The sequence below is a fragment of the Chiloscyllium plagiosum genome, unplaced genomic scaffold (genome assembly GCF_037043375.1).
Source record: "Chiloscyllium plagiosum isolate Xiang-an unplaced genomic scaffold, Cpla_swu_hap1 HiC_scaffold_19, whole genome shotgun sequence".
In the NCBI taxonomy this organism is placed as follows: domain Eukaryota; kingdom Metazoa; phylum Chordata; class Chondrichthyes; order Orectolobiformes; family Hemiscylliidae; genus Chiloscyllium; species Chiloscyllium plagiosum.
Genome location: NW_028270157.1, coordinates 5,499,359 through 5,515,636, shown reverse-complemented (window position 1 = coordinate 5,515,636; position 16,278 = coordinate 5,499,359). Strand labels below are relative to the sequence as shown.

At 54.8% G+C, this 16,278-nt stretch overlaps 1 protein-coding gene across 2 annotated transcripts in view; it reads left to right on the top strand.

Annotated features, from left to right (window-relative positions):
• Positions 1-16,278, top strand: part of LOC122559447 (serine/threonine-protein kinase 38-like) — an 83,892-nt gene that overhangs the window by 44,952 nt on the left and 22,662 nt on the right. For both annotated transcript variants that reach the window (XM_087996999.1, XM_087997000.1), the window contains 4 exons: positions 6,190-6,241; positions 8,212-8,334; positions 11,615-11,698; positions 13,907-14,030. In XM_087996999.1, the coding sequence (XP_087853125.1) occupies positions 6,190-6,241; positions 8,212-8,334; positions 11,615-11,698; positions 13,907-14,030 (383 nt within the window). The remainder of the gene's footprint in view (positions 1-6,189; positions 6,242-8,211; positions 8,335-11,614; positions 11,699-13,906; positions 14,031-16,278) is intronic.

Here is a 16,278-nt window from a genome sequence, read left to right as displayed (position 1 = left end):
CGATCTCTCTCTCCGCGCGCGCTCTCTCTCCGCGCGCGCTCTCTCTCTCCGCGCGCGCTCACTCTCTCCGCGCGCGCTCTCTCTCTCCGCGCGCGCGCTCTCTCTCCGCGCGCGCGCTCTCTCTCCGCGCGCGCGCTCTCTCTCCGCGCGCGCGCTCTCTCTCCGCGCGCGTCTCTCTCTCCGCGCGCGCGCTCTCTCCGCGCGCGCGGCTCTCTCCGCGCGCGCGCTCTCTCTCCGCGCGCGCTCTCTCTCCGCGCGCTCTCTCTCTCCGCGCGCTCTCTCTCTCCGCGCGCGCGCTCTCTCTCCGCGCGCGCTCCGTCTCTCCGCGCGCGCTCTCTCTCTCCGCGCGCGCTCTCTCTCTCCGCGCGCTCTCTCTCTCCGCGCGCTCTCTCTCTCCGCGCGCTCTCTCTCTCCGCGCGCGCTCTCTCTCTCCGCGCGCGCTCTCTCTCTCCGCGCGCTCTCTCTCTCCGCGCGCTCTCTCTCTCCGCGCGCTCTCTCTCTCCGCGCGCGCGCTCTCTCTCTCCGCGCGCGCTCTCTCTCTCCGCGCGCGCTCTCTCTCTCCGCGCGCGCTCTCTCTCTCCGCGCGCGCTCTCTCTCTCCGCGCGCTCTCTCTCTCCGCGCGCTCTCTCTCTCCGCGCGCGCTCTCTCTCTCCGCGCGCGCTCTCTCTCTCCGCGCGCTCTCTCTCTCCGCGCGCTCTCTCTCTCCGCGCGCTCTCTCTCTCCGCGCGCGCGCTCTCTCTCTCCGCGCGCGCTCTCTCTCTCCGCGCGCGCTCTCTCTCTCCGCGCGCGCGCTCTCTCTCCGCGCGCGCGCTCTCTCTCCGCGCGCGCGCTCTCTCTCCGCGCGCGCTCTCTCTCTCCGCGCGCGCTCTCTCTCTCCGCGCGCGCTCTCTCTCTCCGCGCGCGCTCTCTCTCTCCGCGCGCGCTCTCTCTCTCCGCGCGCGCTCTCTCTCTCCGCGCGCGCTCTCTCTCTCCGCGCGCGCGCTCTCTCTCCGCGCGCGCGCTCTCTCTCCGCGCGCGCTCTCTCTCTCCGCGCGCGCTCCGTCTCTCCGCGCGCGCTCTCTCTCTCCGCGCGCGCTCTCTCCGCGCGCGCTCTCTCTCTCCGCGCGCGCTCTCTCTCTCCGCGCGCTCTCTCTCTCCGCGCGCTCTCTCTCTCCGCGCGCTCTCTCTCTCCGCGCGCGCTCTCTCTCTCCGCGCGCGCTCTCTCTCTCCGCGCGCGCTCTCTCTCTCCGCGCGCGCTCTCTCTCCGCGCGCTCTCTCTCTCCGCGCGCGCGCTCTCTCTCTCCGCGCGCGCGCTCTCTCTCCGCGCGCGCGCTCTCTCTCCGCGCGCGCGCTCTCTCTCCGCGCGCGCGCTCTCTCTCCGCGCGCGCGCTCTCTCTCCGCGCGCGCGCTCTCTCTCCGCCCGCGCGCGCTCTCTCTCTCCGCGCGCGCTCTCTCTCTCCGCGCGCGCTCTCTCTCTCCGCGCGCGCTCTCTCTCTCTCCGCGCGCGCTCTCTCTCTCCGCGCGCGCTCTCTCTCTCCGCGCGCTCTCTCTCTCCGCGCGCTCTCTCTCTCCGCGCGCTCTCTCTCTCCGCGCGCTCTCTCTCTCCGCGCGCGCTCTCTCTCCGCGCTCTCTCTCTCCGCGCGCGCTCTCTCTCTCCGCGCGCTCTCTCTCTCCGCGCGCTCTCTCTCTCCGCGCGCGCTCTCTCTCTGCGCGCGCGCGCTCTCTCTCCGCGCGCGCGCTCTCTCTCCGCGCGCGCGCTCTCTCTCCGCGCGCGCGCTCTCTCTCCGCGCGCGCTCTCTCTCTCCGCGCGCGCTCTCTCTCTCCGCGCGCGCTCTCTCTCTCCGCGCGCGCTCTCTCTCTCCGCGCGCGCTCTCTCTCCGCGCGCTCTCTCTCTCCGCGCGCTCTGTCTCTCCGCGCGCTCTGTCTCTCCGCGCGCTCTGTCTCTCCGCGCGCTCTGTCTCTCCGCGCGATCTCTCTCTCCGCGCGCGCTCTCTCTCCGCGCGCGCTCTCTCTCTCCGCGCGCGCTCTCTCTCTCCGCGCGCGCGCTCTCTCTCCGCGCGCGCGCTCTCTCTCCGCGCGCGCTCTCTCTCTCCGAGCGCTCTCTCTCTCCGCGCGCGCGCTCTCTCTCTCCGCGCGCTCTCTCTCTCCGCGCGCTCTCTCTCTCCGCGCGCTCTCTCTCTCCGCGCGCTCTCTCTCTCCGCGCGCGCTCTCTCTCTCCGCGCGCGCTCTCTCTCTCCGCGCGCGCTCTCTCTCTCCGCGCGCGCTCTCTCTCTCCGCGCGCGCGCTCTCTCTCCGCGCGCGCGCTCTCTCTCCGCGCGCGCGCTCTCTCTCCGCGCGCGCTCTCTCTCTCCGCGCGCGCTCCGTCTCTCCGCGCGCGCTCTCTCTCTCCGCGCGCGCTCTCTCCGCGCGCGCTCTCTCTCTCCGCGCGCGCTCTCTCTCTCCGCGCGCGCTCTCTCTCTCCGCGCGCTCTCTCTCTCCGCGCGCTCTCTCTCTCCGCGCGCTCTCTCTCTCCGCGCGCGCTCTCTCTCTCCGCGCGCGCTCTCTCTCTCCGCGCGCTCTCTCTCTCCGCGCGCGCGCTCTCTCTCTCCGCGCGCGCTCTCTCTCTCCGCGCGCGCGCTCTCTCTCCGCGCGCGCGCTCTCTCTCCGCGCGCGCGCTCTCTCTCCGCGCGCGCGCTCTCTCTCCGCGCGCGCTCTCTCTCTCCGCGCGCGCTCTCTCTCTCCGCGCGCGCTCTCTCTCTCCGCGCGCGCTCTCTCTCTCCGCGCGCGCTCTCTCTCTCCGCGCGCGCTCTCTCTCTCCGCGCGCGCTCTCTCTCTCCGCGCGCTCTCTCCGCGCGCGCTCTCTCTCTCCGCGCGCTCTCTCTCTCCGCGCGCTCTCTCTCTCCGCGCGCTCTCTCTCTCCGCGCGCTCTCTCTCTCCGCGCGCGCGCGCTCTCTCTCCGCGCGCGCGCTCTCTCTCCGCGCGCGCTCTCTCTCTCCGCGCGCGCTCCCTCTCTCCGCGCGCGCTCTCTCTCTCCGCGCGCGCTCTCTCTCTCCGCGCGCGCTCTCTCCGCGCGCGCTCTCTCTCTCCGCGCGCGCTCTCTCTCTCCGCGCGCTCTCTCTCTCCGCGCGCTCTCTCTCTCCGCGCGCTCTCTCTCTCCGCGCGCGCTCTCTCTCTCCGCGCGCGCTCTCTCTCTCCGCGCGCGCTCCCTCTCTCCGCGCGCGCTCTCTCTCTCCGCGCGCGCTCTCTCTCTCCGCGCGCTCTCTCTCTCCGCGCGCGCTCTCTCTCTCCGCGCGCGCTCTCTCTCTCCGCGCGCGCTCTCTCTCTCCGCGCGCTCTCTCTCTCTGCGCGCTCTCTCTCTCCGCGCGCTCTCTCTCTCCGCGCGCTCTCTCTCTCCGCGCGCTCTGTCTCTCCGCGCGCTCTCTCTCTCCGCGCGCTCTCTCTCTCCGCGCGCTCTGTCTCTCCGCGCGCTCTCTCTCTCCGCGCGCTCTCTCTCTCCGCGCGCGCTCTCTCTCTCCGCGCGCGCTCTCTCTCTCCGCGCGCGCGCTCTCTCTCCGCGCGCGCTCTCTCTCTCCGCGCGCGCTCTCTCTCTCCGCGCGCGCTCTCTCTCTCCGCGCGCGCTCTCTCTCTCCGCGCGCGCGCTCTCTCTCCGCGCGCGCGCTCTCTCTCCGCGCGCGCTCTCTCTCTCCGCGCGCGCTCTCTCTCTCCGCGCGCGCTCTCTCTCTCCGCGCGCGCTCTCTCTCTCCGCGCGCGCTCTCTCTCTCCGCGCGCGCTCTCTCTCTCCGCGCGCGCTCTCTCTCTCCGCGCGCGCTCTCTCCGCGCGCGCTCTCTCTCTCCGCGCGCTCTCTCTCTCCGCGCGCTCTCTCTCTCCGCGCGCTCTCTCTCTCCGCGCGCTCTCTCTCTCCGCGCGCGCGCTCTCTCTCCGCGCGCGCGCTCTCTCTCCGCGCGCGCGCTCTCTCTCCGCGCGCGCGCGCTCTCTCTCCGCGCGCGCGCTCTCTCTCCGCGCGCGCTCTCTCTCTCCGCGCGCGCTCCCTCTCTCCGCGCGCGCTCTCTCTCTCCGCGCGCGCTCTCTCTCTCCGCGCGCGCTCTCTCCGCGCGCGCTCTCTCTCTCCGCGCGCGCTCTCTCTCTCCGCGCGCTCTCTCTCTCCGCGCGCTCTCTCTCTCCGCGCGCGCTCTCTCTCTCCGCGCGCGCTCCCTCTCTCCGCGCGCGCTCCCTCTCTCCGCGCGCGCTCTCTCTCTCCGCGCGCTCTCTCTCTCCGCGCGCGCTCTCTCTCTCCGCGCGCGCTCTCTCTCTCCGCGCGCGCTCTCTCTCTCCGCGCGCTCTCTCTCTCCGCGCGCTCTCTCTCTCCGCGCGCTCTCTCTCTCCGCGCGCTCTGTCTCTCCGCGCGCTCTGTCTCTCCGCGCGCTCTCTCTCTCCGCGCGCGCTCTCTCTCCGCGCGCGCTCTCTCTCTCCGCGCGCGCTCTCTCTCTCCGCGCGCGCTCTCTCTCTCCGCGCGCGCTCTCTCTCTCCGCGCGCGCTCTCTCTCTCCGCGCGCGCTCTCTCTCTCCGCGCGCGCTCTCTCTCTCCGCGCGCGCTCTCTCTCTCCGCGCGCGCGCTCTCTCTCCGCGCGCGCTCTCTCTCTCCGCGCGCGATCTCTCTCTCTCCACGCGCGCTCTCTCTCTCTCCGCGCGCTCTCTCGCTCTCTCGCTCTCTCGCTCTCTCGCTCTCTCGCTCTCTCGCTCGCTCTCTCTCTCGCTCTCTCTCTCGCTCTCTCTCTCGCTCTCTCTCTCGCTCTCTCTCTCGCTCTCTCTCTCGCTCTCTCTCTCGCTCTCTCTCTCCCGCGCCCTCGCCCGCTCGCTCTCGCCCGCACTCTCTCGTTCGCTCTCTCTCCCCTCCCCTCTCCTCTCTCTCTCTAACTCACCCTTTCTCCTCTCTCGCGCTCTCCCTTTCTCTCCCCCTCTCTCTCCCTTTCCATTTTTCTCGCGCTCTCTCTCGCCCTTTCGCGCGCTCCCCCTCGCGCGTTCCCTCTCCTTTCCTCTCCTTTCCTTTTCTTTCTGTCTCTCTGTTTTTTTCTCTCTCTCTCTCTCTCTCTCCCTCCGTCCCTCCCTCTCCCTCATGAAGACGGGGTGTGTAGAAATGCCCACAGTAACTGCCAGTGTGGTTTAACCATTTCTTTGTATCACTGAAACATGATTCCTGTTACCTTCAAATTCTAGCCCTATTGGATATCACATTTAACATCCCATTTCTCCTTGTTGCTGACTTTCTGTATCTGTTCCTGACTTCTTAATGACTTATACACTTGGAGCCCCACCCGCAGTCTTCCTGCTTTCTAGTTTGTCACGATTCAGAGAGGCCCTTGATCTGTCATGTCTTGGATCTCAAGTCGATGTTGACTTCACACGTGCCTACACATGTCTCTGATATGCCTGTTCATTTAATCAACAGATATCTCCTTGTAAGTTTTCTTCTAAAAACGAATTTCTGGGATGTGGGGGTCACTGGCTGAGCCAGTATTTATTTACCATCCCTAATTGCCCTTGAGAAGGTGGGGGTGAGCTGCTGCTGTCCATCTGCTGTAGGTCTACCCATTATATCCTTAGGGAGTTTGAGAGTCACATTTCTGTCTACAGTGATGACAAAGCTGCTTAGTTTTGTCAGCAGCAATATGTGGCTATGTTTTATTAATTAAGTAGCTAGTGAATACAGTAAATAATTGGAGGATCCCACCAGTTTCATCCTGCTAATCAGTGGTTGCAAAATCTCCCTACTATGTTTTCTGCCACGCAGCCATTTTCTAAATGATTGGTGCAAAACTAAAATTATTTCAACTTTAATTCCATCATTTTAAAAACTCTCTACACGTTAGGAAGGGTATGTTGGCATGATCAGAAATAAAGGACTATCAGCACTTCAATACAAAACACAAGCCTGACCCATCGTGTGGGAATGAAGGAGTGCTGCACTGTCTGAGGTGCTGTCCTCTGGGTGAGGCTTTAAGCCAGTCCACATTGTTCTGTGTCCTCTTTGTCTGTGGTCACACACATCCCATACATCCCAGCCTGTTCCGAATTTTGGCCCTTTCCATTAACTGCCCGATTAAACAGATTCTTAAATGTAGCTGTGATGCTCTGCTACATTGTAGTTTGTGCATTCCATAGCCTCCTGAACCATTCTCCCTCTCGCCAGACTTTTCAAAATCCATTTATTCATTCATGATTTTTAATGAGATATCTTTCTTGTTTCTCTTCCAGACAAGTACAATTAGAAAAAGCCATGGAGCAGGAAGGATTAGCTGATGAAGATGTAAGTCCCACCTCAGTGAGCTGATGACTTTGCCAATAATTCTCATTGGTGTTAAAACTTGGCGGTAAATTTTCATTGTCTTCTCTCAGGACTCTGTGTTTAATCGGTCAGACAGCTCGGAAGCAGACCCTTCGGTCCAACCAGTCCATGCTGCTCATCATCCCAAACGAAACCACTCCCACCTGCCTGCTCCTGGTCCATATCCCTCCGGACTTTTCCTATTCATGTACTTTATCCAAATGTCTTTTCTGTTTACTAGTGGACTTGAGGTCAATTAATAGCCTCATTTCTAGCAAAAGCTGTAAAAATAGCTTTAAATTGTAGAGTTGAGCGCTGTTGACTCCTTGTGGGGCAAACTAAAAATAAACAGAAGGCTTTCATTAAATTGTGTACTTCCTGATTTCTAAATCCCAAAATGTTTTAAAGCTGTTGAAATAATTTTCAAGTGGAGTCTGTTAGAATGTAGGAAGCACAATAGCAAAATCATGGGAGTTCTCAGAACGTTGAGATCATCTATTTTTAATGAGTGATAAACATTGACCAGGACACGAGGGAGAACAGTTCTGCTTTTATTCAAAATAATGGCTGTGGGATCTTACAAATCCACTGGAGGTGGCAGATAGGAGTCCCATTTAACTTACTTGATTGATTGGCACCTAATCCACCATGTTAATCATTCACTTCCTTCACCACCGACGCTCAGTAGTAGCAACGTGTACCATCCACAAGATGCACTGCAGAAATTTACCAAAGGTCCTCAGACAGCACCTTCCAAACCCATGACTGCTTCCATCTAGAAGGGCAAGGGCAGCACAGTGAGGTCAGGTTACAGCAGGATATAGATAAGCTGCAGAGCTGGGCAGAAAGGTGGCAAATGGAGTTCAATGTAGGTAAGTGTGAGGTGATTCACTTTGGTAAGAGTAACAAAAAGATGGGGTACTGGGCTAATGGTCGGTTACTTGGTAGTGTGGATGAGCAGAGGGATCTTGGTGTCCATGTACACAGATCTCTGAAAGTTGCCACGCAGGTAAATAGTGCGGTGAAGAAGGCATATGGCATACTGGCTTTTATTGGTAGAGGAATTGAGTTCCAGAACCCTGAGATCATGTTGCAGTTGTATAAGACTCTGGTGTGGCCGCACCTGGAGTATTGTGTGCAGTTTTGGTCGCCATACTATAGGAAGGATGTGGAGGCACTGGAACGGGTGCAGAGGAGGTTTACCAGGATGTTGCCTGGTATGGTAGGAAGATCGTATGAGGAAAGGCTGAGGCACTTGGGGCTGTTTTCATTGGAGAAAAGAAGGTTTAGGGGTGACTTGATAGAGGTGTACAAGATGATTAGGGGTTTAGATAGGGTTGACCATGAGAACCTTTTTCCACATATGGAGTCAGCTATTATGAGGGGGCATAGCTTTAAATTAAGGGGTGGTAGGTATAGGACAGATGTTAGGGGTAGATTCTTTACTCAGCGAGTCGTGAGTTCATGGAATGCCCTGACAGTAGCAGTGGTGGACTCTCCCTCATTATGGGCATTTAAACGAGCATTGGATCGGCACAACATCGAGGGCCAAAGGGCCTGTACTGCGCTGTATTTTTTTTTCTATGCTTCTATGTTCTACATATATGGGAACACTACCCCCTGCGATTTCCCCTCCAAGCCATTTGTCATCTTGACTTGGAAATATATCACCATTCCTTCATTGTCATTGAAATCCTGAAATTCACTCTCTCTCCCACTACTCCCCCCCCCCCCCCCAAAAAAAAAGGGACATTGTGGGTGTATCTCCAAAGGGAGAAAATAAAGATCGAGGTTAGGCGGTCAAATGGGACGTGATTATTGATGTCACTTGGGAATGTTTCGAGTGGTTTACTGTGTGCCCTTTCCACAGGTTATACCAGCAACAGTATGCAGAGTTCATATTAATTGTGATGACCTTTATTGATGTGTTCTTTGTGTTGTGTTTGCAACAGAAACAAATGCGAAGAACACAACACGCTCAGAAAGAAACAGAATTTCTTCGCCTCAAGAGGACGAGGTTGGGTCTGGATGACTTTGAATCTCTGAAGGTTATAGGAAGAGGTGCATTTGGGGAGGTGAGTCCAGTTTCAGTGTTTGGTTTATAAGCTTCTTGGAACCTGATGTTTCAAAACAAGTCCCCTGAGAGATTGGGTCAGCAGTTTTAAGTGTAGACAAATCGCCTGCTTTTACTATCAATCTGCCTTGGGGAGTAATGTTGCATTGGTGCAAGTTCCTGTTTCTGGAAATGGCTTCATTTTGTTTGGGTGAATTCTTCCATGCCAGGTTTAACAAAACTGTATATAATGCCATATTACTTTTTAATGTTGGGCTGGAAGGCGCTAGATAGTGCAGGATAGAACACCACCAGCCGCCACACAACAGGCTGTGTCTGGGAGTATATCATCATTTCTTCAGTGTTACAGGAACAAACTTCTGGAATTCTTTCCTGAGTACAGGAGCAGGGATGTCTTGCTGCAAATTGTGCAGGTTCAAGGTGAGGCCAGAGCTGAAGTGTTGTGTGTGGTTTTGGTCTTCCTCCCAGAGGAAGGATGTTCTAACGATAGAGGGAGTACAACAGAGGTTTAGATGAATTGTACATGAGGAGATCCAAACCCTCGCAGCCCTAAAGTTCAGTAACCTTTCTATTTAAATGGTTTACTTCTTTTCTAGTCTTGCTGCCAAAATCGACATTTTAACATTCTCCCGCATTATACTCCATCTGCCAAATTTTTGCCCACTCCCTTAACCTATTTATATCTGTATGGCTGAAAGAAACAGGACATTGTTGGAACTTCTTCTTCTGCCTTGAACTGATCAGGGACAGACAAAACATTTCAAATGGAGCAACAATTTGTACTGTGTGAGAAAAAGATATTGATGGGTTGGCTGGCAGGTCAACTGTGATTGGATGGGGTGTTGCTACGAATAATGCACTAAGGAGTTATTGTCTTTCATGATTTAGCTTCATTTAAAAAAAATCCATATCTGTTTGCAAGTGTTCTCGCAATTAGTGTCTGAGCTATATTAGGCAGAGTTCCATCTCTGAAGGACGTCACTTGGGGTTCTGATAACGATCTGACACCTTTTTTCACATGCTAACCTCTAACTTGATAAAATCCAGTTGAATCCATTTCCCGACTCTGTCATTGTGACCTTTCAGTTTTGGTGTTGCTTTTCCAATATCACTGCATTACTGCACTCATAGAGGGAAAATCTTCTTAATTGAGGACACAGTACAGGGGTTCATCCCCAAGAAAAGAAAGATTATCCGGGGAGGGGTTAGACAGCCATGGCTGACAAAGGAAGTCAGGAAATGTATCAAAGAAAAAGAGAGATCCTATAAAGTGGCCACGAGCACTGGGAAATCAGAAGATTGGGAAGGCTACAAAAACAAACAGAGGATAACAAAGAGAGAAATAAGAAAGGAGAGGATCAAATATGAAGGTGGGCTAGCCAGTAATATTAGAAATGATAGTAAAAGTTTCTTTCAATACATAAGAAACAAACAACAGGCAAAAGTAGACATTGGGCCACTTCAAACTGATGCTGGAAGGCTAGTGATGGGAGATAAGGAAATAGCTGGAGAACTTAATAAGTACTTAGCGTCAGTCTTCACAGTGGAAGACATGAGTAATATTCCAACAATTAAAGGGAGTCAGGGGGCTGAGTTGAGTATGGTTGCCATTACAAAAGAGATAGTGCTAGAAAAGCTTAAAGGTAATAAAATTGACAAATCTCCTGGCCCTGATGGGCTACATCCTAGAGTTCTGAGGGAGGTGGCTGAGGAAATAGCGGAGGCATTGGTTGAGATCTTTCAAAAGTCACGAGTCAGGGAAAGTCCCAGATGATTGGAAGATCACTGTTGTAACCCCCTTCAAGAAAGGATCAAGACAAAAGATGGAAAATTATAGGCCAATTAGCCTAACGTCGGTTGTTGGTAAAATTTTAGAATCCATCGTTAAGGATGAGGTTTCTAAATTCTTGGAAGAGCAGGGTCTGATTAGAACAAGTCAACATGGTTTTAGTAAGAGGAGGTCGTGCCTGACAAACCTGTTGGAATTCTTTGAAGAGGTGACAAGTAGGTTAGACCAGGGAAACCCAGTGGATGTGGTCTATCTTGACTTCCAAAAGGCCTTTGATAAGGTGCCACAGGGGAGGCTGCTGAGTAAGGTGAGGGCCCATGGTGTTCGAGGTGAGCTACTGGCATGGATTGAGGATTGGCTGTCTGACAGAAGGCATAGTTGGGATAAGAGGTTCTTTTTCGGGATGGCAGCCGGTGACAAGTGGTGTCCCGCAGGGTTCAGTGTTGGGGCCGCAGCTGTTCACATTATATATTAATGATCTGGATGAAGGGACTGGGGGCATTCTAGCGAAGTTTGCCGATGATACGAAGTTAGGTGGACAGGTAGGTAGTACTGAGGAAGTGGGGAGGCTGCAGAAGGATCTAGACAGTTTGGGAGAGTGGTCCAGGAAATGGCTGATGAAATTCAATGTGAGCAAACGCGAGGTCTTGCACTTTGGAAAAAAGAATACAAGCATGGACTACTTTCTAAACGGTGAGAAAATTCATAAAGCCAAAGTACAGAGGGATCTGGGAGTGCTAGTTGAGGATTCTCTAAAGGTAAACATGCAGGTTGAGTCCGTGCTTAAGAAAGCGAATGCAATGTTGTCATTTATCTCAAGAGGGTTGGAATATAAAAGCAGCGATGTGCTGCTGAGACTTTATAAAGCTCTGGTTAGGCCCCATGTGGAGTACTGTGTCCAGTTTTGGGCCCCACACCTCAGGAGGGACATACTGGCACTGGAGCGTGTCCAGCGGAGATTCACACGGATGATCCCTGGAATGGTAGGTCTAACATACGAGGAACGGCTGAGGATCCTGGGATTGTACTCATTGGAGTTTAGAAGGTTAAGGGGAGATTTAATAGAAACTTACAAGATAATACATGGCTTGGAAAGGGTGGACGCTAGGACATTGTTTCTGTTAGGCGAGGAGACTAGGACCCGTGGGCACAGCCTTAGAATTAGAGGGGGTAAATTCAGAACTGAAATGCGGAGACATTTCTTCAGCCAGAGAGTGGTGGGCCTGTGGAATTCATTGCCGCAGAGTGCAGTGGAGGCCGGGATGCTAAATGTCTTCAAGGCAGAGATTGATAAATTCTGATGTCACAAGGAATTAAGGGCTACGGGGAGAATGCAAGTAAGTGGAGTTGAAATGCCCATCAGCCATGATTAAATGGCGGAGTGGACTCGATGGGCCGAATGGTCTTACTTCCACTCCTAGGTCTTATGGTCTTAAAAAAAATCCTGTTTCTCTGTCATCCTTTGGAGAAATGTCCTTTTTTTTCCCCCCAGGTACGCCTTGTACAGAAGAAGGACACTGGTCACATCTACGCTATGAAGATCCTTCGAAAGTCGGATATGTTGGAAAAAGAGCAGGTAGGAAGTTTGGCTAAACAGTAAAATTGGTTTAAAATTGGTGCCGATTATAGTATCACAGTGCTGTGAACATCTGATTGGTCTCCAGGATTTCAGGTGGTGTACAAGGACTATGTGAGAACATCAGAGAGATGTTGATGTTGATCATTCTGTACAGTCATGATTCATTTGGCAGTTAGGAAGGTAAATGCAATAGTAGCATTCATTTCAAGAGGGCTAGAATACAACAGCAGAGACGTTCTGCTGAGGCTGTGTAAGGCTCTGGTCAGACCACATTTGGAATATTGAGAGTAGTTTTGGGCCCTTTATCTTCGGGAAGGATGTGCAGGCATTGGAGAGGTTCCGGAGGATGTTTGAGAATGATGTTGGGGCTGAAGGGCTTGTCTTATGAGGAGCGGTTGAGTACTCTGGGTCTGTACTGATGGAGTTTAGAAGGATGAGAAGGATCTGATTGAAGCTTACAGAATATTGAGAGGCCTGGACAGAGTGGACGTGGAAAAGATACTTCCACTAGAAGGAGAGACTAGGGCCTGAGGACGTAGCCTCAGAATGAAGGGAAGATTCTTTTGAACAAATTCCTCCTCATCTCAGTTCTATCAGATGGTGGGGACTCTGTGGAACTCATTGCTGCAGAGGGCTGTGGAGGCCCAGTCAGTGAGTAAATTGAAGACAGAGTTAGATAGGTTTCTCAACCCCATTCTCCTGCTTTATCCCTGTAACCGTTAGGTTCTTGATTAGTAAAAGAATTATCAGCCATGATCGAATGGTGGAGTAGACTTGATGGGCCGAATAGCCTAATTCTGCTCCCTATATCCTATAGCCCGATCTGATATCCTTTAGTCCTCTTAATGCCCAAAATTCTAGTGAGCTCTGTCTTTAATATACTCAGTGACTGAGGATCTACAGCTCTGTGTTGGGGTAGACAAATCCAAAAATGCATGACCCCTTGAGTGAATAAACTGCTACACCTCTCCGCCTTCTGAGGCTGACTGTTAAAGTTGTGGCCTTGTGATTCCCAAACCAGATGAAACATTGTCTCCATATGTAGGGCTGTCAAACCCATGTAAGAATTTACAGTTTCAATGAGATCACCCCTCATTTGTCCAAACCCAGGGAATGGAGACCTAATCTATGCAATCTCTCCTCATTTGACAGGCCTGTCATCCATTTTCCCTCCCAGCTCATGCTGAATAAATTGGTGTTCCTGTTTTGCTTCTGGCCTCCTGGATTCATGAGTGCAAACCAAACTGTTCAGCCACTTGTTTCCAATTTAGCAATGTTTTATTGTGTTTTCTTTCACACCTATCTCTCTTGTCTTGGGTAAGGAGAAACAAGCTCCACGAAGTACTCTCCTTTGCAGTAACTACATTGTCATTTGTCCCTTTTCAGTGTTGTCTCTGAGTTGGACACAGTGCTGAGTGGGGCGGTAAAGGTGGACAGTGGATTCCAATTGGAGATACTTTAATTGAGATGATTATGCCAGCTTATAGAGTCAGAGTCATAGAGATGTACAGCATGGAAACAGACCCTTCCGTCCAACCCGTCCATGCCGACCAGATATCCCAACCCAATCTAGTCCCACCTGCCAGCACCCGGCCCATATCCCTCCAAACCCTTCCTATTCATATACCCATCCAAATGCCTCTTAAATGTTGCAACTGTACCAGCCTCCACCACATCCTCTGGCAACTCATTCCATACACGTACCACTCTCTGCGTGAAAAAGTTGCCCCTTAGGTGTCTTTTATATCTTTCCCCTCTCACCCTAAATCTATGCCTTGTGGTTTTGGACTCCCCGACCCCAGGGAAAAGACTTTGTCTATTTATCCTATCCATGCCCCTCATATTTTGTAAACCTCTAGAAGGTCACCCCTCAGCCTCCGATGCTCCAGGAAAAACAGCCCCAGCCTGTTCAGCCTGTCCCTGTAGCTCTGATCCTCCAACCCTGGCAACATCCTTGTAAATCTTTTCTGAACCCTTTCAGGTTTCACAACATCTTTCCGATTGGAAGGAGACCAGAATTACACGCAATATTCCAACAGTGGCCTGACCAATGTCCAGTACAGCTGCAACATGACCTCCCAACTCATGTACTTATGTTCACTATCGTGTCACAGGAGGCTACAAAGATGGTAGAAGATTGAGAAGATTCCTTGTCCTGTGATTCCAGTGATCCATGTTTTAATCTAGGTTTTTCTTCAACCCCAGGTGGCTCACATTCGGGCAGAGCGGGATATCCTTGTGGAAGCAGATGGTGCGTGGGTGGTGAAGATGTTCTACAGTTTTCAGGACAAGAGAAACCTCTACTTAATTATGGAGTTTCTGCCTGGGGGTGAGTGACAGCAGCAGGAACTCCTTTCATTCTCCAGTATTGCCCCTGGTTTACCCCTTTGCAATGAAGGCAAACATACCATTTGCCTCTTTACTGCCTGCTGCACCCGCACATTCACCAGACGATCAGTGTCAAGGCTGAAACTTTATTGCTGGAACAGCACAGCAGGTCAGGCAGCATCTAGGGAACAGAAGATTCGACGTTTCGGGCACATGCCCTTCTTCAGGAATGAGCAGAGAGTGTTCAGCAGGAGAAGATAAAAGGTAGGGAGGAGGGACTTGGAGGAGGGGCATTGGAAATGTGATAGGTGGAAAGAGGTCAAGGTGAAGGTGATAGGTCGGAGTAGGGTGGAGGCGGAGAGGTCAAGAAGAAGACTGCAGGTCAGGAAGGCGGTGCCGGGCTGGAGGGATTCGGCTGAGACAAGGTGGGGGGAGGGGGGATGAAGAAACTGGTGAAGTCCAAGTTCATCCCCTGTGGTTGGAGGGTTCCCAGTCGGAAGATAAGACGCTCCTCCTCCGACCGTCGCGTTGTTGTGGTTTGGCGGTGGATGAGTCCAATGACCTGCATATCCTCGGTGGAGTGGGAGGGGGAGTTGAAATGCTGTGCTACAGGGTGATTGGGTTGGTTCGTCCAGGTGGCCCAGAGGTGCTCTCTGAATCGCTCCGCAAGTAGGCGGCCTGTCTCCCCAATATAGAGGAGGCCACATCGGCTGCAGCGGATGCAGTAGATAATGTGGGTGGAGGTGCAGGTGAACCTGTGGCGGATATGGAAGTTTCCTTTGGGGCCTTGGAGAGACGTGAGGGGGGAGGTGTGGGCGCAAGTGTTGCACCTCCTGCGGTTGCAAGGAAAGGTGCCGGGAGTGGAGGTTGGGTTGGTGGGGGGTGTGGATCTGACAAGGGAGTCGCGGAGGGAGTGGTCTCTACGGAAAGCTGATAGGGGAGGGGAGGGAAATATATCCTTGGTGGTGGGGTCCGTTTGGAGGTGGCGGAAGTGACGGCGGATGATGCGCTGTACATGGAGATTGGTGGGGTGGTAGGTGAGGACCAGTGGGGTTCTGTCCTGGTGGCGGTTGGAGGGGCGGGGCTTAAGGGCGGAGGAGCGGGAAGTGGAGGAGATGCGGTGGAGGGCATCGTCGATCACGTCGGGGGGGAAATTGCGGTCCTTGAAGAAGGATGCCGTCTGTGTTGTGCGTATTTTGAACTGGTCCTCCTGGGAGCAGATGCGGCGGAGACGAAGGAATTGGGAGAATGGGATGGCGTTTTTACAGGGGGCGGGGTGGGAGGAGGTGTAGTCCAGGTAGCTGTGGGAGTCGGTCGGTTTGTAATAGATGTCCGTGTTGATTCGGTCGTCTGAGATAGAAACAGAAAGGTCTAGGAAGGGGAGGGAGGAGTCCGAGACTGTCCAGGTGAATTTGAGGTCGGGGTGGAAGGTGTTAGTGTAGTGGATGAACTGTTCAACCTCCTCGTGGGAGCACGAGGTAGCGCCGATACAGTCATCAATGTAGCGGAGGAAAAGATGGGGGGTGGGGCCAGTGTAGTTGCGGAAGATGGATTGTTCCACATACCCTACGAAGAGGCAGGCATAGCTGGGGCCCATGCGGGTGCCCATGGCTACTCCTTTTGTTTGGAGAAAGTGGGAGGATTGGAAAGAAAAGTTGTTCAGGGTGAGGACCAGTTCAGTCAGTCGAAGGAGGGTGTCGGTGGAAGGGTACTGGGTGGTACGGCGGGAAAGGAAGAAGCGGAGGGCTTTGAGTCCTTCGTGATGGGGGATGGAGGTGTACAGGGACTGGATGTCCATGGTGAAGATGAGGCGTTGGGGACCGGGGAAGCGGAAATCCTGGAGGAGGTGGAGGGCGTGGGTGGTGTCACGGATGTAGGTGGGGAGTTCTTGGACTAATGGGGACAGGACGGAGTCAAGGTATGCGGAGACGAGTTCGGTGGGGCAGGAGCAGGCTGAGACGATGGGTCGTCCGGGGCAGTCAGGTTTGTGGATTTTGGGCAGGAGGTAGAAACGGGCGGTTCGGGGTTGTGGTACTATGAGGTTGGAGGCGGTGGATGGGAGGTCCCCTGAGGTGATGAGGTTATGGATGGTCTGGGAGATGATGGTTTGGTGGTGGGGGGGTGGGGTCATGGTCAAGGGGGCAGTAGGAGGAGGTATCTGCGAGCTGGCGTTTGGCCTCAGCGGTGTAGAGGTCGGTGCGCCAAACTACTACTGCGCCTCCCTTGTCAGCTGGTTTGATGGTGAGGTT